Source organism: Phaenicophaeus curvirostris, chromosome Z, assembly GCF_032191515.1.
Source record: "Phaenicophaeus curvirostris isolate KB17595 chromosome Z, BPBGC_Pcur_1.0, whole genome shotgun sequence".
Taxonomy (NCBI): Eukaryota; Metazoa; Chordata; class Aves; order Cuculiformes; family Cuculidae; genus Phaenicophaeus; species Phaenicophaeus curvirostris.
In genome coordinates, this window is record NC_091431.1 from 6,321,508 (window position 1) to 6,345,820 (window position 24,313).

Consider the following 24,313-nt stretch of genomic DNA (forward strand, 5'->3'; position numbering starts at 1 on the left):
AGCTCTGCCAGGGGAGATTCAGGCTGGACATCAGGAAAAAGTTTTTCAAAGAAAGGGTCATTGGGCACTGGAACAGGCTGCCCAGGGAGGTGGTTGATTCACCTTCCCTGGAGGTGTTTAGGGGACAGATGGATGAGGTGGAAGGGTATTGATTTAGTATTTGATAGGAATGGTTGGACTCAATGATCCGGTGGGTCTCTTCTAACCTGGTAGTGATTCTATGATTCTATGAAAAGGCCAAAGCATCACTGGGTAAGATGAACATTGTCAGACCCTGCAGCCCTGAAACATGGGGCCTTGCTGCAGCTCCTGGTGGGTCACAGTCCTGTCCTGTTTTCCAGCTGTGCCAAGCAGAGACCTTCTCCACAGTGCTGTGACAAAAGCTGGTTTTGACCACTGGAGCAGTAGCTGCACAGACACATTACTTCTATCCTGCAGCAAATGCAGCAGAATAGTGTTATGTGGGTTCATTGGCAAGGGAAGCCAAGGGAAGTGGAGGCGGGGGTGGGAGAGGGAGAGAAGATAACACAGGATGCCTTAATTTGATTATGACCATCCACATCTAAAAATATTTCCTCTAATGTTCAGAGTACAGAATTAAATAATCGGACTTTGAGAAATACAGTAGGAAGTAAAAAACAGGAAGTGTTTTAATTGGTAGTAGGCTCTGTTCAATGGAAAACAGCAAGAAAGGAAAGCACTTACACAATCAGGTTGTGCAGCTTATAAAAATTGATAAAAACATGAGCATAGCATGACTTGGGAGTTAAAATTGTTGCCAGTTGCTCAGTTCCTTAAAAACCAATTACAGTTACCTAAAGAACTGGCACGTTGCTTCTCTTTAGTATTTGACAACAGGAAAGGAAGAGAGTGTTTACACTTTGCAAGGGGGTTTTCTGAATGCCATAAATGCTAGAAGTCAAACCCGATTTTCCCCATCCTGCTGTTGGGCTGACAGAGCCCCTGTTTCTGTGTGTAAACGCTTTGAGAGTGATAATGGGAATTTCTTGTGGGACACCCAAGAGGATCAAAAGCAGACAGTTTTGCTATTAACACAAGAAACAGTCTCCTGTGAATAATAAGGTGCAAATGTGTACTAACAGCTAAGCCACAAAGGAATATTTCAAGATGAAAAATAATTTTTTTAGGAAAAGTTTAAATCTGAGGATTTCTTCCTGGACTAGCTACAAACCATGGACAGAGAATACCTAAGAAGCTGCTCCTGCCTATGAGGGGCTAAGGAAGCTGTTTCCCAGTTCTGCATGTCTTTTTTTGCCACTGTTGCCTTTCTTTTTGGCTTTCTCGAGGATAGGCGTCTTATTTCTCCTTTGAGGTTGACTGTATCTTGAAACGGTGGACACACCATCCACAAATCTGGTCGTGTAGAGGACATTTGCGTTGTTAAACATTCCATCCTTCAAGGACACCACAATAAACTAAAACAAACCAGAAAGCTTAAAGTAAATACTGCTGTCAAAAGACTTAAAGCAATACTGGAAAAGGCTTCTAAAACCAGGATTTCTTTTACTTTATGGGGCTAATATCTTGGTGATAATTCTTAAAGAAGTAATCTAAGTGTAGCTGAAGCACAACAGAATATGCTAAGTGGGTTGATGTACACCCACAGGCCAGACATTTTCTGCAGCTTATGATATATGGCTCTGTCACATCCCAGCACGTGGCCTGGGATACAGATCACGACACAGAATACCCATTCATGGTGCGTCCATCATTGGAAAAAACATTGCCACAAATTTTGTAGGAATGCGGGATCTTTCATTGTCTAAATATATTGCTCAAATTATTTTACTGTACTGGTAATGAACTCTTTTCTCTGATGATTTGGAAAGGTCACGTCCTACCACCAAACAGAGCTAAGTGCTGCCTTCCATTCAGAGTTGTTTCCTTCAGTTTTTCTGATTCTTTTCATGCACAGGCCACAGAAATTCCTTCCACTACTGCCTGGTGTATTTAAACACAGCCAAGAATTAAATACTTTTAAAGTTCAAGTTAGAGAACTCCAGCAAAAACCAAAAGTAACCACAACTTTGGGATGTAGGTCATGTCTGGAATTAATTCAAACAGATCTCTTCCCTATTATTACCTGTTTTTCAGCCACTGCAGCAATGGCTTGCGTTAAAAGGTAATGGTTAGAAGTTGCACAGTTGCCAAATTATCAGTGTAATTTTCAGTCAAAATAACTCAAAAATATAACGCACATCTCTGGAATAATATACTAGAACAGCCGAGACTCCTAGTGGCAGACTACATCTGGAGATAACAGTGCATGAACAGACGGTCACAACACATTCCAGATCATACCTGGCAGTGTCTGAAATGAGCATGAAGCATCTGCCCAATGTTCTGAGTATGAGAGAGATCAAGGGCTGCATCCACTTCATCCAAGATGTAAATTGGGGCAGGTTTGAAGAGAAGCATGGCTAAGATCAAGGACAAGGCCACCAATGATCTAATACAGAGAACAAGAAAGTCACGTTTTACCCTCTTGTCCCAGAAGCTTTGGTTTGTGAAAACAATTGTATAGTAGTAACAAAATGCACTCTCAGAAGCATATTCATACTATGAGTTCTGAAGACACAGATTGACAGGTTTTGCCACAAAGTCTGATTTTAAACTGCAAAGCCTTCTGCCAGAAATAGCAAATGTTACTTTTATTAGAAGATCAGGTAAGGTGGGTGATGATACTGAAAATCATGCTGTTGCTTTACATATTTCCAATTCCGAGCTTTACAGTGCTGTTTTCCAACAGTCAGTTCTTGAAGCATTCTGCCCTTCAGAAAGTTCTGCACCTGTCTGACCTCTTCCTCAATTCTGTTTCTCCTTTCAATTTGTTAAGATTTTTCCTTAGAATTTGCAAAGAGGCACCTACCCTACACAGGAGTGGTAATTGCTGCAGAAGGAAACTCTCACAACGACATTACTTCAACACTGGGGCAGAACTATACAGACTGAGACTACAACCCAAAGGCTGGAGCACTTAACAATACCTCAGTACTACCTAGAGTTAACTGTTTTCTCACCACTCAGCTCATTTTTTTGTCACTTCTCCATGGAATAAAATTTTGTCTGTTATCAGATGCCAAGTAAGGCATTGTTCTAAGTCAGACTGCTCTTTGAGCTGAACTTAATTAAATAATACTTCCAATATTGAGTCAAGTTGGAAGGAGAGGAAGTACTTGACTTGACTAGGGAATGAGATTCTTTTTTTGCTTTTGTGAACTATCATAAGCTATACATATCAATTATATACACAACTGCAATGGAAAACCAACAACAAACCCACAAAGTTCACCAACCTTTGTCCCCCACTAAGTTCTGTTAAGTTTTCCTTCCAGCTGTTTCCTAAGGCAACTTTGAACTCCAGACCATCCATGGCATTCTGGGATTTACAGGGTACTAGCATAGCTTTAGCTCCTGGTAGAAGCGTTGAGAAAATTGAACCAAAGTCTTCATTCACCTAGAAGTCAGACCATAACAGATGTAGGTATGAGCTTTGAATCAAAAGCATAAAACTGCTGCACTATGCTTTAGATAATCCCGCCCAATTTAACCCAATGACTTCTTATGTCTTGAAGATGAGCACATAAAATCTTATATTGTACTGAAAAAAGAAGCAACATTGAAGGAGGTACCTATATCTATCCATCTAGGACACCTTTTACTAAGCATTTTAGAAGGATTAAATTGAAGAAATATTGCAAGGTTCCTTTATGCTATCAGCCATGGCAACAGTTATGCCCTGCCTCAGATTTATTAACCGGTAAACTGTAGTTTCTCCCAATTAATTAAAAGTATAAGCACCTTGTAAGAGGCATGCACTGGCAACCTCCCCACTCCTTTTCTTCCCAGGATTACTTAAGCAATGGCCAGGTATTGGATGGCATGCCACTTTGCAAACATAGATTGAAATTTCCTAGGTCAAGGAATGTATCTGAGAACAAACCTATTCCACTACCTATAATGCTTTTAAGTACAATTCACTAATTGTAACAAGATTTTACAAACAAGATTTTACAATGAAAAGGTACCATTTTGTCAGTGATACTTTCAGTACAGCCAGTAATAATTAAAACTGGTATTTCACTTGGGAGCAGTTTAATCTTAGATACAATCCATCTTCTTGAAGGCCAAAAAGTACAAGTTCTCCCGGTACAGCAGAACAGAATGTGTCAAGAGCTTTCCATGCAAAAAGGGAAAGGGAAAACTCGGTACTTTTGTTATAGTTCATCAGACGACATAACATGTAAGAAGACAGAGTGCTTAATAACAAAAACATAAATGAGCTGTTGCTCTGTTCCAGTATTACCGATCCTGTCAGTGCAAAAGCCCAGGTCCACAGCCCTCATTGTATGGGGCTACACAGAACCAGACACTTTAAACTGGTGAAATATGGGTTTAAGCAAGTAACTTCCATGTGAGAGACAATGATCTCAGTATACCAGTATCTTAATCTTCCTTAAATTTTTGCAAGCACTAAAAGGAAATGGTAAAGTAGTTTTGCAGGTTTAACTGTATATTTACAATTCTCAGATAATTCATGCCTTATTCTCAAAAGTGAAATAAAACAGGAGAAACAAAGTGGTTGTTTTGTAATTTAAATACTAGGCAGGGGACGTCAGTTCTGGGAAAAGACATTTTTCCCACTCCACAGAAATACACAAAATAGTAATCTAAGGTAAACTTGATCACCTGCAGAAGTGTGAAGATTAGCTTTCAAATGCCATACCTTTTTCCAAGCAATATTTAACGTTTCATTTTTCCTCTCGTCAAGCTCTTCAATAGCTTTAAGAATTTTTGTCTTGTCACTCTCTACAATTCTTTTTTTCTTCATTAACTCATTGTACTGGTACAGAAAAGATATACTTCAATTAACTTTGTGCTCAAATACACTTTGTGCTAATCTTAGTTTCACTGTTTATTGAGTTTGTAACTGTAGTTGTTAACCACATGACTGAAATCCAAATAATTCACTTGGCTGTATGCAGGATGCAAGATATTATCTGCAAGTCAAAGCATTAGAATTTTCAACAATCAATCAGCAACATTATTCTGACCAACATTATTCTGAAAGTTGCATTTCCTTTTCAAGTTTATCATGTTTCATCTACCTTTCTGGTGAAGAAAGGATGCTTCTGGAGGCTGATAAGAACAGGCCACTCCTAATTGTGAAACAGTACTAGAGAAATTGTGCTGGTCAGTGGACAGTTCTGAGACAATCCTGGAATAGCTTCAAATTACAGGTGAATTCAAGACAACCCAGAAACATCTTCAAGTGATCATGCTTCAAGATGAACAGTTTTTTGATCTGCAACATTTGATAAAGTGCATAATTCTCAGATACTGTAATGTCAGCACAAAGCTTGCCTAACACTGCTGCTGTCAGCTTACAGTGGATGGGGATAGGGAGAAGTGAAATCGCTCTCTTCACCATCCAAAGCCAAAATTATGCATAACCTAGAAAACTGCTGCACAAGCGAATAGTTCAAAAATGTATGATTAGCGTGGAAGATCTAACAAAAGGGTTTCTGTTGTCTCACGAAGATTTAGTTCTATTTCTTGTTTATTCAGAAACTGAGCACATGAAAATATAAAGCTACATAATACCATATACCAAACCAGTCTAATCTTTAACAGATAAAACACAGAATGTTTACCCTCTCCTCCACGTCAGAAAGCATATTCATAGCTCTCATGTTCACATTTCGTTCCAGCATCTCTCTATTCTCCAGCAATTCCTGCAGCTTCTTACTTGCTACTTCAGGATCATTTTCTTTGAAGTCATAGGCTGTGTTTGGCTGACCAAAAAGTGATTTCTCTGAAGCTATCCACTCATACTCTTTCAGCATTCTGGTCACCTGTAAACAAGAAGTTATGTTGAGGGTTTTTCTTTTCCTTCTCAAATGTGAGCATAAAAAAATCAAATAAATTAAAAAACAACATCCTGAAATTACTTGACAACATTATTTCTTCTATTCTAACACAGCACTGGTGCATAGCTTTACAGGGCTCCATGTGATTTCCAAGACTATAGATGAACCAAAGCATTAAGGGAGCCTTCACATATACTTACCAGGTTTACTTGGAACATATTGTTCTTTATTTGGACTAAGCCATTTTCACAAAATCTCGGGGTTAGCTTCTATAATTAGTTACCTAATTTGTCCCTACAATGAGAATGTTCTTCCCATTGACCACCTTCTCCTTGCTCTACGCTATTAGTCCACGCTGAAAAGTTACATTACAATTTACAATTTTCACCCTTTACTCCTGGGCTAATTTTTTTTCCATCAAGAGCTGCCAATATGACTGTTTATTAAGAAGAAAGGCTATTCCCTTTGCAGGTGGCATGGGAAATAACCACTCTTGCCCACAAGATGCAAAGAAAAGCAGAGTTCTGAAATACCTTGGCAGCAGCAGCAGCAGCCTCTTGTTGACGTCTGTTGATGTCATGTGCTAATGCTTTAACCTTAAGCTGTATTTCATTAGTTTGTTCTCTGTATTTTTCTAACTCTGAAGATTTGGCTTTAATTACTTTATCTTGTGATATAATTACTTCCCTTTGCTTGGCCAGCTCCTTCTGTGCTTTGTGTACAGATTCCTGAAAAGCAAATCAAACAGCCATTCATTAGCTTCTAGTAACTGTCTAACACTAGCTTTTAACAGAGAGACTCAGCAAGGAAGGAGAAAAAATGCACATGTAGTAACAAAGCAAAAAGAATAACTACCTAGGCTAAACATAGTTGAGTGCTGGCATGAAATCCAAACCCCAAAATACACATAATTTGAGCTTTATGGGATCGTATCTTTGGTAGTATCAATAAGATAATGAAACACAGTATTCGCTTTTACCTTTGTCTTAGACACCTCATCTGCCACAGCATCAACTTGTTCCTGGTAGGACTTGATTGCTTTATCTGCAGCCTCTATCTGTTGTTTATAGGAGGCCTGTTCCTGTTTTAGCTCTTCAAGTTCCAGAACTAAAGCTTCAACTTCCTAAAGAGATGTTTTCAAATTTATCAGCTATACTTAAATGGAAAGAATTAACAGTCAGCTTCATGTAGTAAATACTATAGGAGATGAACAGTACCTGTTCTTCAGCAAGGGAGCAATCTCATACACAAAAAAAAAAAAAAAAAGCATCGGCAAGTTCCATCAGTGACTATAGAACAATATATAGTTTCCAAACTGACAGCATTAAAACTTGAGGACAATCAAACTTTCTGATTACTGCAAACACTTGTGATATTGAGAAAATTGCCAGCAAAGGTTAAGTTTTACCTGCTGCTTTTCTTTCAGTTTTTTTTTTGAAGCATCTGCCTTTTCCTTGGCGTCATCCAGTTTCTGCTGGGCATTTTTTAGTTCTTTTTGATATTCTGCTTCTGCATTTTTCATTTTATTCTCTAATACCTCGTATTTATCTTCTGCTTTCTTTTGGATCTCTTCAGTTTTCTTTAATGCCTCTTCACACTCCACTTAATCAAGAAGTACAGTACCGAGATCAAACATTGTTCTTATTTTGATATTTACATCCTGAATTCCAATGAAACACGTTCATCTTTGCCTCGAACAGAAAAAAGTAGTTCTATGTTTGCTAGTTGCTGAAGTCAGCTATTTCAATGATTACTCTAGGCCAGTGTGCCGTTGTTACCAGTTATTGGTAGGGCACCAAATACACAACCAGTCACTATAATCACTGAAAATGAGCCTTTCTTCTTTTTTAATTCTTTTTGGTTTTTAATAGGGGCAAGTTTATGTCAGATCATATGATCAAGAAATATTTAATCAGATGGCTAGCTAATAATATCACCTCATCCCTAGAATACTTTGTCTACATATGTACCATGTACATATGTATATGTTTTTTCTTTACATGTTTTAGGTATTGATGCATTTGCTCCCTTTTGCATCTTTCCTTAGTTATATGAACAGTTCTTTCCAATGCCCTCTCATTACACAAACTACTAATGTTACTAACCTTAAATAGCTACAGAAACAGATGGCTTGGAGAAGATTTCTCAAATATGGGATTAAATCCATTTTAAAACTTCCCTGCAAAGCCATTTTTCCTTTTATTTTAAAGCATATAAAATACCTAATAAGAATATAACCTTTACTACAAGAGAATGACTGACCTTATGTGCACCTCTATGCAAGTCTATTAAGATTCTGTATTTGTTATGTATTCCAAAATACAAAGCTAATTTTCAAAGTTTAAGATATTTTTTCTTAAGCAAAGATTTGGCTACTCAGTCAAATACCCATTTTATTCTCGGCAATTAGTTTTCAGTTAAAAGATTAAGAAAACATTTGTCACCAATGGTTTTCTTCAGGGCAAGCAGCTCTTCCTCTTGTTTGTGATAAGCACTTTGTTGAAGCTTCGTTTGCAACAGCTCTGCTTCCTCAGACTTCAACTCCCACTGCTGCTTCAGTTGCTGGTACCTTTGAAGACAGTAATAATACATGCTGCTATAATGAAGGGTACCCAGCACTTCAGTTTCAAAGTGGAAATAAATAAATATAGAAACCATAGAATCATAGAATAACCAGGTTGGAAGAGACCCACCGGATCATCGAGTCCAACCATTCCTATCAAACACTAAACCATTCCCCTTAGCACCTCGTCCACCCGTGCCTTAAACACCTCCAGGGAAGGTGAATCAACCACCTCCCTGGGCAGCCTGTTCCAGTGCCCAGTGACCCTGACCCTTTCTTTGAAAAACTTTTTCCTGATGTCCAGCCTGAATCTCCCCTGGCGGAGCTTGAGGCCATTCCCTCTTGTCCTGTCCCCCATCACTTGGGAGAAGAGGCCAGCACCCTCCTCTCTACAACTACCTGAAAGGTGGTTGTAGAGAGCAATGAGGTCTCCCCTCAGCCTCCTCTTCTCCAGGATAAACAACCCCAGCTCTCTCAGCCGCTCCTTGTAAGACCTGTTCTCCAGCCCCCTCACCAGCTTTGTTGCTCTTCTCTGGACTCGCTCCAGAGCCTCAACATCCTTCTTGTGGTGAGGGGCCCAGAACTGAACACAGTACTCGAGGTGCGGTCTCACCAGTGCCGAGTACAGAGGAAGAATAACCTCCCTAGACCTGCTGGTCACGCCATTTCTGATACAAGCCAAGATGCCATTGGCCTTCTTGGCCACCTGGGCACACTGCTGGCTCATGTTTAGTCGGCTGTCAACCAACACCCCCAGGTCCCTCTCCTCCAGGCAGCTTTCTAGACTTACTTCTCCTAGTCTGTAGCACTGCACAGGGTTGTTGTGCGCCAAGTGCAGGACCCGGCATTTGGCCTTGTTAAACCTCATGCCATTGGACTCTGCCCAGCAGTCCAGCCTGTTCAGATCCCTTTGCAGAGCCTCCCTACCCTCCAGCAGATTGACACTTCCACCCAGCCTAGTGTTGTCTGCAAACTTGCTAAGGGTGCACTTGATGCCTTCATCCAGGTCATTGATAAAGACATTGAACAGGGCTGGACCCCACACTGAGCCCTGGGGAACCCAAGTAGATAAATACACATATCCCCATTGTCCTGTGATATACGATGACCACAGGACAGATAAACAAATGCATGAAAGTTTGATATAACTTCCTATATAGTAATTGTGAAATTTGTAGGTATGTAACTTACGATATATGTAGCTTGTGGTTATGTAGCCCTGATAGGCTGTATTAAGAACTAACAAACGCAACACATGGAATTTGGCAACAATTCTGAACTCATGTTTTTCCAAATGGCAACATGAGAAATGCTAATCTGAAGCACTGAAGAAAAAAATACCTAAAAGCAAAACTTGTTTCTTCCTTTTGGTCAAATTTCTGGAGGTCTATTACAACTCAAAACAACTGGAAAAATAAATGCAGCTGCTAAACATCACATTACACCACACTGCCTCCTGATGGGAGTCTTTACAGATCTGAATAAACCATGTTTTTATGTTCCATCTTTTAAATAGATCGTCAGTAATTAAGTAGCTTAAAATAAAATATACTTAAAATTTTAAATCCTTATATTCGTACCAATCAGATACTCCCCTTTAGAATCTTTATATTTTCTTGGGAGAAAAATAAGAGCTATCACAAACTGAAGTTCTTTATGGGTATTACAAAAGATGGCTAGAATGGATATACTCTTCAGTGGACTTCATGAAACTTTCACAAACTTCAAGTAATTTCAAGTAGATAACATTGTATGCCAGCTTATTACCCAAAATAAAGTTTTCTTGCATGTGTTATCTAAAAACTAAATTTGCTTGTTGGTTACTGTACTTACAAATTATACTGGGGTAAGAGGAGGGAAAAAGGGAATAATTTCCTGGATATTAAACTCTCAACAGACTCTACACCCTCCAAAAAATACTTCTTTATATGCACCTACTCAGTCACATAAGAGAAATTATAGACATTTCATAAGGCAAACCTTACTTTTCAGCATCGTTCTTCAAGCGTACCAGCTCCTTCTCTACAGTCTCAAGTTCAGATTCTTTTGCCTTGAGTTCTGCTTCAACATCTTTCATTTCTTGAAGCTTAGACAATATTGGTGCAGCCTGTGAGCTCGCACCTGTTCAGTGAGAGAAAGAACAAAGTCAAGTTAATTGGAATTCATCTAGTGGATTCACCACTAGCAAACAGTGAATTCTAGATGTTAATAACAAAGCAAGTTGATGATTTGTTTTAGTTATAGAACAGAAAGGCAGCTAGGCTAAATTTACAGTATTCTCAGTGAAGAAAGACTACCTTCTCTGTTACATTTTGGAATTTAGCTCTGCAGATTTTAACTATTACATGTACATTTCTTGTGAAATCAACTACCTTCTCATAATTTATGGCATTACCTTAAATTAATTATTAATTACTTCAAAAAGTGCCCAAATTGAAAGCACTTCTCCTTCCAAGAGAATTATATATCCAAATAAGATTTAAAGTCTAAACTACTTTATTCAAGTAGTTTATGATTAGTGTAATTGTAGGGTATTCACTCTTTTTAGCTCAAGACTGACAAATCTTTGCTCAAACAGAACATATTATCCCCAGGATCCAACTAATCCAAAAAGCCACTATTCATTTCTATGAAAAACGTGCAGAGCAGTAAACAGATCAACAGACATGCAGTATTATTATTATTTGAATAAAACCAGCAATTGCCTCCATGCAGAGTTCCCTGGGGGTCAAACGTATCTCCATCAATTGTAACACTTCTTGTCATTATCCTTTTGTCAAAAGTCACTTTCTTAGCATTATCCATGTTATTACAGATCAGCGTTGTTCCAAAGACATATTCCATTGCCTTCTGCAGTTCAGACTCATATCCAACTACAGAAAGTGCTAAATCCAAGTTATCATGACCAACCTAGAAATCAAATTAAATACAATTAGTATGCCTTAAGTAATAAGACTTTTCAAATTAACTTTGTCTTCTCTTGATAAAACACTTTCTAGAAAACATCATTAGATTTTAAAATAATCTCAGCTAAAAGTGAAATAATTAATATACATTTAAGAATCACATAGCTGAAAAGACACAAAAGAAAAAGATAAAACCAAGACACCCTCAAATCCTACAAAAATTATTAGTATAACCCTTAAGAAGCACATGTTTTTAACAAAGAAACAAAAGGGTAAAGGTACACAAGCAAAATAGCGCATATAGTGTATTTAATTACATACCAAGGTTTGGCCCAGCTTGACTATGTCTTGTCCAATACACCTGGCTGAAATTTTGTTCAGTGGAATGATGGTATACCGACGCTTTAGTTCACCCTTTTCTAAAAGCTTTTTGCCAGTAACCTCAAATGAGAAGAGCATACACCTGAATTCACAACTGGTATAATGTAAGACAACAGGGCATTGCAAGAGGAATATATTGTTGCCAGTAACTACGCATGACTCTTGACTTCATTTAAACATGCACATGGGTCCAAACCAGCTCTTAAGCATTCAGTAACAATGCACACGCTTGCCAACCCTAAATCTCAACATTCAGAGTTCTGCATTGAAGTAATAAGCATACCTCTGTGTCCACAATAATGTTATAGAGTTTCCCTCCAGCCACTGCTTCTAGGGCTTTTGCTTTGGATAGATCTTTCACAGTGATAAGAAGCACAACAGGGCCTTTCACGCGGTTTGGATTCCAATTTTTTTCTGGATCTCTTAAAATAAATTTAAATTATCACAATCATAATTATTTCTCTCACATACATTCTAAAAAAATTATATTTAAAAATTCATAGTACTTCTTATATCCGTGTAGTAAGTTCTAAATCCTATCAGGAAAAAAACTCCATAGAAAAATGTTAAGTTAAATACTTCAGGAAAGAAACTTCCCAATAAAGAGTCAGTTAAAATGTCATTAGAAGAACATTCTTCCTGATTTTGGTATAATCTGTTCACACATTTTTCAGTTTATTTTTACTATAGGTCCTATTATGAGCACAGTTATCAGACTATCTTCCAAGTGATTATTACATAAGCAAATATATCTGGGGATACATAGGTAAAAAACTGACCTCCACAGAGCAAGTCTACTCACAGTCTTTAAACAAGCCTCTGACAAGTACTAGTTATATATTTGTGCAGTTTAGACCTTTGGGTTCTACAGTTTTAGCTACTGAAGCTTGCAAACACTACATGGCTTGCAACATGGCTACATGGCTTGCAAACAGCATCATACAAAACTTCTCAATTCCTGTGATTTTGATAAGGCTGCCATTTAAGAATTACAGTATTGCTTTCCCCGCTGTGATTCAATTAATGTTTCCCAACTTCCTCCCACTCCCTGCCTGCACCTGCACTGCAGATAAAATAGTAGTTTTTCACTGGCACTAAAGAAACAGCTAAGCAATTGAATTATTCTCTAAGTCTTGTAAGCCATATGTAAAATGGCCCAAAAAGCACTTTCAAGTGTCCTTTAGGTTCACACCGAGATCTTACTTGTATTCAAACTGTAGATGAGGAAACTTTGCTGTTAAGCCATCATACAATTCTCTCAGTCGGCTAATATCACGAGTCAGTTCCTTCTTTTTTGCTGAAAGGATTTCTTCTTTTTTTTCTTAAGAGTTAAAAACAAACAGTAGATAAGAATTCAGAGCACTGAAATCTGTTATCTTAGACAGAGGTATGCTATGCTGTCTACGTACATACATGTAGAGAATACTTGATTGAAAGACTTCCTAAAATTTTTTGTAAAGTTCCAGTTTAGATAGATTAAGATCATCACAATACCACTCGTGCAAACAAAACGCCTAAAGTCCTTCTCTAAATGTTAATCTGGAATAGCAATTTACAGTTTTGATTATCTTCTGCAATAAACGTTACCTGGAATAATAAATTAACTTTACAAAGGGTGTTAGGTAGGGAAATCCATAAAGGAAGAGCGACGTGGTCACTTTTTTATCTAGATTTTAGAAGGAATTTAAATTTTCCCTCAAACTTCAAGAGATTTGGCTTAAAGTTTACTTTATGTTTATTTAATTTTCCCAAGTTGAGGATGTTTCAACTGCAACAGTAATTGCTGAGTGATTGCCCTGTCCTCTTGACCCACAAGCCTTACATCATATTTTCTCTTCCCTCTCCAGCTGAGGAGAGGAAGTGACAGAGCAGCTTGGTGTGACCCTGGCACTGAGCCACGATCAGCCCACCACACTTTTATATGCCTTCTCACACTCCCCACCAAGGCATGCACCACAAGTCTGTACAGACCATCATAGTTCAGCTTCTTGATTTCGCTCTCTAGTTTTTCTTTCATTTTTCTGACAGCTTCAAGTGCTTCTTGGTCTTTCTTGTAGCCTTCATCCATCCTTTTAACTTTAGCCTGTTTTGTCTTTAGCTCTTTTTGTGCAAAATTCAACTTCATTTCAGCCTGTAAAGAATAAGAAAATATGGAACTAGAAGGTCTTCAAAGAGGATCTTGCAGGTGCAGATTTGGAACACTTGCACTAACAAGGTGCTTGTACAATTTGTAGAAGTTTTCACTGGTTGCAGAAATGCCAAAAAGCGGCCTTGGCTTTTGAAAGTAAGGATGATTTGGAAATAAAAGCATATATCATGTATGTATTTGGATATAAAAACTCATATTAGCACATAATAGAGTCCAAGAAGAAATAAGGTAAAATAAGGTGTTCCAGCTGTCCTTGTTATTTTCCTTAAGTCAGACAAGCAAGATGCACTTTCAACTTTGAAAATTTAAATTTCACTGAGAGAACTACCTCGGGAAAGATTTCCTGCCTTATAAGACAAAAATGTGATGACCATTTCAAGTCACATGAATAGCACACGATTTAATTGAGGAGAAAAGTGTTTCTTCTGAACTCTCCATTCACAGTCTTAGGCATATTTATTTTGACTCATATGTTTCACTACGGAAATCTCTATAGTATGAATGCATATCACTGACAATAGTCTTAACTTCTTCCTATCCAATACCATCAGTCATTTGAGTGCTGTGGGTCCTATTTTAAGACTCTCAAATGCCAGTTTCTATACTAACGTCACCTTAATGCATGTGCCAACTTGTAAAATATCTTCTATAGATGTTTTGCAAATTTTTCCGTTGATCTTGCAAGACTGTGCCATTTGGCACATCGACAATTTTCAAAAGAAGGAAGGCTAGTCTGAGACTGGCAGAGCTTTATTCTTACCTGTTTAGCTTCTGTGACTGCTTTGCTGATTTCCATTTTGCAGGTCATCATCTGCTCAGATAGAGTAGCTTCTTTCCCACTGTCATTGCTGGACAAGCCAGAAGACACAGCATTAAAATGCTGTTGTGCTGCAGCTAAAGCATCTGCATCTTTTCCACTTACTTCCTGTAAAGCACTTAGTTCTTTCTGTATCTTCTGTATTTCTTTCTCCTTTGACGCTAATGCTTTAGAATCCTTCAGTAAAACAAAGAACAAAACCAAAGAAAACAGAGAGAGAATTTGAGACCCCCTAACTTCAAAAATCCATGTGGTTAGATAAGCAGCTGTAAGTAGTCTCATCACATACAATTCCATAACCATTTTGTCAGCTTTTTTGCTCCTGCCTACCATGGGCTTATGTCAGTGGTGTCACCAAGAGGCTACCAAGCCTAGTACAGCACACTGTTTGAAATCCACTGCTGATGTTTCACGTTCAGCACTGATCCACATGACATCTTGTCTCTAAACTGGAGAGACATTGATTTGATGGATGAACCACTCTGTGAATAAGGAATGAGCTGCATGGTGACACTCAAAAGAGTTGTGGTCAACAGCTCAGTGTCCAAGTGAAGACTGGTGATGAATGGAGTTCCTCAGGGGTCAGTATAGGGACCGACGTGGTTTAACATCTTTGTTGCAGACATGGACAGTGGGATTGAGTGCACCCTCAGCTAGTTTGCCAGTGACATCAAGCACAGAGCACGGTCGATATGCTGGATGGACAGGATGCCATCCAGAGAGCACTGACTTGAGAGGTGGGCCCATGCTAACCTCATGAAGCTCAACAAGGCCAAATGCAACATCCTACACCTGGGTCTGGAAAATCCCAAGCACAAATACAGGCTGGGCAGAGAATGGATTGAAAGCATCCCTGAAGAGAAAGACTTGGTGGTGCTGATGGATGAGAAGCTCAACACAAGTTGGCAATGGGTGCACGCGGCCCAGAAAGCCAAGCATATCCTGGGCTGCAGCCAAAGAAGTGTGACCAGCAGGTCGAGGGAGGTGATTCTGCCCCTCTACTCTGCTCGTGTGAGACCCTACCTGGAATACTGTTTTCAGTTCTGGAGTCCTCAGCACAGAAAGGACATGGATCTGTTAGAACAAGTCCAGAGGATGGCCATGGAGATTGTCACAGGGCTCAAGCACCTTCCCTATGAGACAGGCCAAGCGAGCTGGGATAGTTCAGCCTAGAGAAGAGAAGGCTCTGGGGAGACCTCCTAGCAACCTTCCATTACTTAAAGGGGTCCTACAGGAAAGCTGAGGAGGGGCTCTTTATCAGAGAGTGCAGGGACAGGATGAGTGGTAATGGTTTTAAGCTGAGAAAGGGGAGATTTAGATTAGATAATAGAAAAATTTTTACTGTGAAGGTGTGTAGGCACTGGCAGTGGTTACCAAGAGAAATCATGGATGCCCCCTCCCTGGAGAGGTGTTACACCATTTTAGATGAGGCTTCAATAAACCTGATCCAGTGGAAGGTGTCACTGCCCATGGCAAGGGGTTTGGACGTGGATGATCTTTAAAGTCCTTTCCAACCCAGACCATTCTATGATTCCGTGATTCAACAATTCTATGATTTTGTGATCTTAAAATTTTCCTTTGCATGTTTTCAACTGGGTACTCGCCCCATGAGTCACTGAAGATCTACAGAAGGATGAAAAACAAAAAGGGATGACAACTGCCCAAGCATTAAGAGAAACATCTTTCTTCCCCATATCTAAAAAGTGAACTATACTTCACTGCTCCTCTTGCATAAGAAAACATCAGCTGTCAGAGGTATGCAATGTAGAAATTTGTTCCTTAATTTTATGAATACCACATATTCAGGCAGCATAAAACTTTTGAACCTATAGCAATCTCTCCTGACCTTAACAGGCTGGCAACCATGAAGAGTAGCATTTTCTTTGCATATGCATCACATCTGTTTCTAATGGGAAGCTACTACCTTGCTGCACAAATCAAACAATGCCCTTACCATTTGTTTCTGATTTTCTGATGTAATTCTCGCCAATCATAAGATTTATCTTATCATAATGGGTAACAAAAAACAGCTGTTCTCCTCAATCTGAATTAATTTAGCGTTTAAAGAAAATTATATACAAAGGTCTTACCTCCTGCATACTTTTTACCAGTTCTTTGTACTTATTCTCTTCATTTTTTAAGTTTTGCTTCTTGACATCAAGAGTACTCTGAGCCTTAGTATTAACTCTCTGAACTTCTGAAAGACCATCCTCCAGTGAACGGAGTGTAGCACCAATATCCTACAATCAAAAAAAAGGGAAATGTAATGTAGTGAAAGAAACTGATACAGTATTTGTAGTATTTCATTTTCTGTTCATGGCTATATGCAGAAGGAATAAATATCTGATCAAGCAGGCAGTTATATTCCAATGCGAAGACGTCAGCACATCTCTTCCTTCTGAAACCCATACTAACTTGAAGCCACTGCTGAAGCCCCACATGATTCCATATCCTGGGACAGTCTCTTCATAAAAGCTGCATTTAGGCATCCAAAGACCCTATGGGCTATTCTGTATCTAACAATACTTAAAGGGACGTGATTTAGACAATGGTTAAAATGACAATGAACAGTGCATAATCTAAACAACACAGGAGGAGGGTATGTTACCTGTAAAAACAGTTCCCAGTTCCTTGTATTCAGAGGAACACAATTCTGTTCTCATTTACCTTATCCTTTTCCTTTTCCATCTCCACTATTTCTTCCTTAAGTTGCTTCATCTTCTTTTCAGTTTCAACAATTGATTCCTGAAACTTCTCCAAATCATCCTGCATTCCCTTTAATACTTCAGCAGAGGATGCCCTTGTCTCTTCAGCCTGAACAAACTGATAAGCTATGCAGAAGTGGCTTAAGTGATCTATTGATCGTGCTACTTTTTGGTATTCTAGATAGCATGATCGTTCCTGAAAAGAACAAATAGAAAAAAAGTTCTAAAATTTGATGTAAAAAATTAGGTAGGATTGTTACAGAAATCTTCTAAGCACTTCTACTAACGTTATTATTTTAGATAAGAGAAAGGATTCCCCATATTAAGTAATACATTTGGTATTGTACATTGCAGGCTTGCTTATGAAAATCTTGAGATAAAATACAACTTATACTGCTGATTGTATTGCAGAAATACCACTTGACACAAACTGTTTTTTTAAAAAAAAAATTAAGATGAGCTTTTATCTTGTTTTTATTTAGTTCTCTTGTTTTCTTCCTTTTCCCTGCATTCCCCTATAGGATTTCCTGGAAGTCCTAAATGTCACATTTTCTGTATTTGGACAGAAGATTAATTTTGTCTCTCTCAAAAGATTCTACAAAGCTTGAAAACATGCTGTTATTTTAACCAACACATACTGGTTCAGGGTAGCCGAAAGTATTGTTTCACTACTTTAAGGGCCCTAACACATTTCTAATTCCATACCTCTTTCAGTTTGTTTAAAGTTGGAGTGATCTCCTCATCTAAGAGCTGAAACACAAAAGAGAACATTTATATTCAGATTTTTAAAACTCTTAAAGTTCTAAGCACAAACACCTAGTTCTAGGTGCAGAAATGAAATATTCTTTAACTGAATACTGCAGTGTGATTTTTAACTTATTGTTAACAAATACAATGAAAGTATACTTTCCAACATGTAGTACCATTTGAACATTTTTCAGTTTGGTTTCCTTCTTCTGTATGGTTTTCTGGACACTTAGTTTCTTGCATTCATACATCCTAGTACCAGCTGCTTCTTCAATCATAGCTAAAATCTAAAGTAAAGCAACAAGACAAAAAATTTATATTTCTTCTCACATTAAGACAGGTTCAACTTGGAACTGAGCTGAACATGTCATCTCCCTCCGCTACTTTTGTGTATGCATGTCCCACATTGATTCTTGTCATTCAAGACAAATCAGAAAAGCTTCAGACAAAAAACTCCCACAATTTTCTTACCTCTTGTGGCTTCATGTTTAGAATTTTGGTAATTCGCCCCTGGTGACACAAGATAAAACAAGAATGTTGGATGTGTACTATGCAATAGTACAGAAAAAAAAAAGAAACCAAAGGAAACAACCCCCCCCAAAAAAATTACTCTTTTCTGAGTTCTGTTACAATGTACAAACTCAAACATGATTCTTTTTTTTTTTTTTCGCTACAAGACTAATCTCAGCTATTCAATTGTTTTGTTCTTCAAAGTTCAAACAAGTCACTACCTCAGGCAGCAAGCCTGAAACAACCCTTATATTCTATCGTTGGCTCCTCCTCCACATTCCAGGTTACATCTTAAAGAAGAAATATGCATATTTTGTTCCAGTCTTACTGAGCTGCCAATATTGAATAAGCTCTATTCGTACACTGGCTTTTTGAAGATTTGGATTATATGTAACTATAGGGAACCAGAATTGGTGCACAACTGCCCTCCCTACTTCCCCCACAAGTTGGGATGGTCCAATATGAAACAGTAAATCCTGCTGTTTCATTATTCCTAACAAATATTTCAGGAATTCATCTAGTCCCTGTGTTGATGTTTATAAGGGTCTCCTCAATTGGTCAGCTCTTCCTTTGTTAACTGTGACTTAAGAAAGCAGGTATATCAACTTCATTCAAAGTACTGTCTAACATAAACATATTTAGTAGGAAAGGAAATCTCTGTCTTTTAATCATAATAAAAAAGCAACAACTATCTGTTAAAGAGACAAAAAGGAAAATAAAATTGGAATGTGTATTAAGAGAAGCTTGCTACATGAAGGCTACATGAGGTATTGTGTCACTAGACTCATGTTTTAGGGTCAAACTATGCCGTACTGGAGATCTTTAAGATTTTTACTTGACAAGAAGTTGCTTTTCACTGATCAGAAAATTAGGTATTCTTCCACCGTCTAGCCTGCCTCAAATGTAGTGCAACTTCTGTTCTGTGTGGATTTTATAAGGATGCACACAATACCTGCATAATAAGGAAGTGAGGGTTATTGACATTGAGTCCAACGGAACAGAAGAGATCATGCACACAAGTGTTGGTAGCATTCACTCCATTGATAAGATACCTATTTCTACCTCCAATGACAACCTGGAGAAGGAAAAGAAATGGAAGAAAGTTTAAGTAAGTGATTTAAAAATTACCTGATATTATGAGAATCTAAACTGTAATAAGGAATAAAAAATCTGAGCAAATCTCATACATTATATCTTCGCACAAACACATATATATATGCACGCTAACAAAACACCAAAACAGATGTTGTTGGACTGAATATATATATAAAATACTTTAACAAAACATAGGAAAGATCAGCCATTGAGGGCAACATTGACAAGAAATTTCCCAAAGGGCACAAGTTTTCACTTTTTGTGTTTAAAATCAAAACAACAAAACTCAGGAGACATCTTTATCAGAAAGGCAAAAGGATCGTTTGTTCTTGGAGATGAAAACTAAACCAGACAGCTCAGTCAGTAGGAGGAAAATACAAAAGCAAAAGAAAAAAAGTGCAAAGTAGAAAATTATAACTTGCTTTAGGAATGCTATTTCATTATTATTATGTTTCCATGCAAATCCATAAAAATCATTAATGATATATTTAACAAAATTAAACTGATTTTCCAAGGTATTACAGTTTATTTTTTAATCTAATACACTGGACTTACTTCTACAGCTTCTGTTACTAACTAGATTTTAGAATCATTGCCTCAATCACAAAAACTCAGGGACTTTTTTTTTTTTTTCCCTTAAGAAGTCACTCTGCTGAGCATCATAACAATGCATACAGTTACTAAGCACTACAGACTCACCTGCCTAGTGATGGTGATCTCATCATTATCTTCAAACCCCAGTGGACTCATTTCCTTGTCAGAATTATCAAAAGTAATAGACACAGTTGCTTTATTAATTCCAGCATGACCATTTTTATAAACTAGATCATGCAAGTTGGAAGCTCGCACCTAAATCCATGGAACAGATAAACACATTTTGGAAGTTATTAGTTATAGAGCGCCAGTGTGTTAGTGTAGATTTGGGGGAAATTAATGAAATAAATGCATATTTATCTGTAGATCTTAGAGTTTATGTGAGGGACTGACATACGGGAGCTACAAGGTGCTAACATTGTAAAACTGCAGGCAGAGTGCACAGATCTAGTTTTAGTGAGACAGATAATTGTTTCTGCACAGGACTCCTGACAAAAACTGAACAGATATTAAAAAAAAAAAATAGCCAGATGACTAGTTCGTCTACAGTAGGTTTACTTCAAAAGCATGTTATTCATAATGCAGTTGAAAGGGAAATTAAGCAGAAAACGTTCCTTGGAGGTCTGCCATTGGCTGTGGGAGGATAAAATAAAAACAATCACCTGAAGACAGAGACTGAAGTTGCTTTCAGAGTACACAATTTTTTTATAAGAGTAAAGCAGATCATCTTTTAAGTAGCAGGCATTGCATGGAAACCAGCTTTTTTTTGTTTTTCCAGTGAACCAGCCAGCCAAATTTTTAGACGCAATTCAGAAATGGAAAAGTTTATTACAGACAAAAAAGGCAGTGCCTTTAACTGCAAAAGATCTTCAGTCTGCTACCTTTCAGGTGGGTATTTCTAGTACAATGTTCTGCACAGTCTGAGCTACTGTAGCATAGTGATGAAATCATAATTCAGTCTTAATGTAAGCATGAGTAAGAATGACATAGACCCAGTTTTGTGTAACAAAAAATCCAAATAAATAAACCTCTTTTCAAAAGAAGCACCACTTCAGGTCTTCTATCAGAGACTACTCAAGAGAATAATATAAAGTGTTGCTAATAGAAGAAATATCTTCCTTCAATGCACCCTCTTTCTTTACCTGTGAGAGATTGCTGATTCCCAGCAGGAAACAGATTGAGTCCAAGATATTAGACTTGCCACTACCATTCAAGCCAGTGATGGCATTGAATAACGGGTCAAAGTCATTAATTTCCGTTCTCTGAGCATAGGACTTAAATCCTTCAAGAACTATTGACTTGATATACATCTTCCCTGTGTCCCTTAGGAACCAGGTAAATAATTCCTCCCACAAGCAAGTAGAGAAGTATCTTGATGAAAAACCTACAAATTTTGGAGGAAAAAAGAAAAATACGAATCATATTGTTAACAACAGTCAAGCATGAGAGAAACTGGAAAACACACATAGTTTCTACAGTCATGGAATCATTAGGTTGGAAAAGAACTTTGAGATCATGGAGTACAAATGTACCTGTCCACAAGATCATGTTCCCAAGCACCTCATCTACTTGTCCATTCAACGCCTCCAGGGATGGGGACTCCACTACCCCTCTAGGACCTCCAGGACCCCTGCACAGCCCCCCAGGACCTTTTCGATACCCCCAGAACCCCCCTAGAGGACACCATGACTCCTCTACACACCCCCCCAAGGCCCATCTAGAACCCTCAGGGCTCCTCTAGGGCCCCACTAGGACTCCCCGAACCCCTCTAGACACCTCCACCACCCCCCCTGAGCAGCCTATGCCAGTCCCTCGCGTCCCGCCCGAGCCCCCAAAGGTCATCCTTTGGAGAAAGCTCCAGACCTAGCAAGCGCCCCAGCAGCGACCCGCGCCTCAGCGCTTTGAGGGGCGGCGACTTCACTCGCCGCCCGCCTCGAGGCCGTGGCGCAGCGCCCCCGGTTTCCCGCAGAGTCCCCGTCCCCCTCCGCCCGCCCCAGCCCCAGCCCCAGCCCCGGGAGCCCTGGCTGCCGGCCCTAGGGCCGGGACTGGGCCCCGCGGCCTCTCACCGCGCCGCCACGGCCGCCGATTCAATTTTGGCGCCCAAAGCCGCGGCCGTTGCAGAGGAGAGCGGCGGCCCCGCCCCCGCCCCACGTGACCCGCTCCCGCCAGGGGCGCCAGGCTCCGCCCCCGCCAGGCTCGGCGTGACCCGCCCTCCGAATAGGCTCCACCCCCTCCGCCGCCCTATTAGGCTCTGCCCCATTACACTTGCCCGTTAGGCCCCGCCCCTTCCAGCGCGACCCGCCCCCGACCAGGCCCCCCCCCCGCGGCCCCGCAGCCCCGCCCATCACGGCCGCCCGAGCGGGGCGCTCCCGCAGGTCAGGCGGGCGCGGGGTGGGGCGGGGCGCGGTGGTCAAAATGGCAGGGGCGGGCCCGGCGCGAGCGGAGAAAATGGCGGGGAAGAGGAGAGGCCGGGGGAGGGGAGTGTGGCGCGAGGTGCCGCCTTTGAGAGCAGAAAATGGCGGGGCCGCCGCCTGTGAGGGAGGGGCTGAGGGTTCTGCGGGCGCGGACTCAGGGGTAGCTGTGCTGCCGCATTCGGGCCTCTCGTTTACAGCAGTCGTCATAGTCGCATCAGAAAATTCTACTTTCTGTGATACTTGGGTGATACCGAAAAATGCTGGTAACAAAACTCTGTTAAAAGATACTCGTTTTGGAGTTTTAGAGAGCAAGCACTTTACCAGGGCTGGCCAACGTGCCAGAGTGGTCATCAATCACATGCAACGAGACAAGGGCTGGTACAGAATGTATTTCCCACTTACGCGCAGATCTGTACGTTTCCCCAGATACATATGTATTCTATTACTCTCCAAGGTCTGATTTTATGAAACTTCACAACAGTGAAAACTGCTAATATGGAGCTGGCTCCAGCTGTGCCCGACCTTGCCTTTCTGATAAGCAAGAGATTCCAAACAGAGGTGACTGCAGAAGAGGGATCTGTTGAGCACAAATCATTCCTCACACAATACATTTGCATTTTCAAAGAAAGAACAGCGTCTGGAAAAACACCGTTTTAAGGAAAATATTCTATTAGAGGGACATTCTGTCTAACTTTTAACCTGCAACTTCTTAGACAAAACTATACTTCAGCTTAAATCAAAATATTCCGCTTTGAAATATTCCACATACTGTGTCAAATCCCTCCTTTTCTTTTTGGACCTTTGATTCTAATCTAAAGGTCCACACTAGCCTTCTTCCCACAGGATAGCAACCAAGGAAGAATAACACCAACACAGATTATCTACATCTGTTTTAGAAATGTGATCCCTTTTTTAAACTATGCATTTTACACAATTTAATACTGAGAAGACTGCCCCTATTATGACAGCTCCAGCTTCCACCGCCTCCACCCCCCAAGAGTCCCCAAAACTGCCTCTGTCTTTTTTACTGTCTTGCTGTGATTTACTGAAGTGTTACTGTTAAAGCAGGAGAACCTATTCAAAATTTGCAGACGTGTATCCTTGGGATACAAAAAGTAGTTACTGTGACAAAAAGTGGAATATTTTTTATTTAAGCTGAAGTAGAGTAAGTTACATCTAAGTGAGAATTAATTCATAATTTTTGCTGCAGCTGGTTTGTATGTTTAATTATCTTGTCATATAAATCTGTATTGTATAAAGAGATAACATGCAGACAATCTCCAGACATGGATAAATAACCTGAAAGAATAAAACACTCAGTTGCAAGAATTTATTCATGTGCTTAGTTGTCTTGTAAGATATAGCTGGTTTAGGTCAGGAGATAACCTGAAGGGAGTCTCCAGACATGTTTGGATAACCTAAAATAATAAACATTCTTTGAGGACTTTACACAGTTCTTTGTCTAAAACTAGTTTATGGACCCACCTCTTTTGTAAGATGTTAGGCCTTTTTTAAGCAAGTCATCCGATTCAGTGCTGAAT

The 24,313-nt window shown here is 39.4% G+C and overlaps 1 protein-coding gene across 1 annotated transcript; it reads right to left on the reverse strand.

The window, feature by feature from the left end:
* Positions 1-749: 749 nt before the first annotated feature.
* On the reverse strand, positions 750-22,473 carry SMC2 (structural maintenance of chromosomes 2). The gene is made up of 25 exons (XM_069880265.1): positions 22,425-22,473; positions 21,501-21,742; positions 20,464-20,613; positions 19,622-19,744; positions 18,631-18,669; positions 18,336-18,446; positions 18,118-18,162; positions 17,375-17,608; positions 16,798-16,947; positions 14,651-14,884; positions 13,713-13,872; positions 12,945-13,062; positions 12,025-12,163; positions 11,682-11,801; positions 11,160-11,364; positions 10,440-10,575; positions 8,336-8,460; positions 7,300-7,493; positions 6,871-7,014; positions 6,425-6,619; positions 5,676-5,876; positions 4,748-4,864; positions 3,318-3,478; positions 2,323-2,470; positions 750-1,436 (listed from the first exon to the last, which is right to left on the reverse strand). Exons 2-25 carry the CDS (start codon positions 21,666-21,668, stop codon positions 1,227-1,229), a joined length of 3,627 nt encoding a protein of 1,208 aa, XP_069736366.1. The 5' UTR covers positions 21,669-21,742; positions 22,425-22,473; the 3' UTR covers positions 750-1,226.
* Between the last annotated feature and the right edge of the window lie 1,840 nt (positions 22,474-24,313).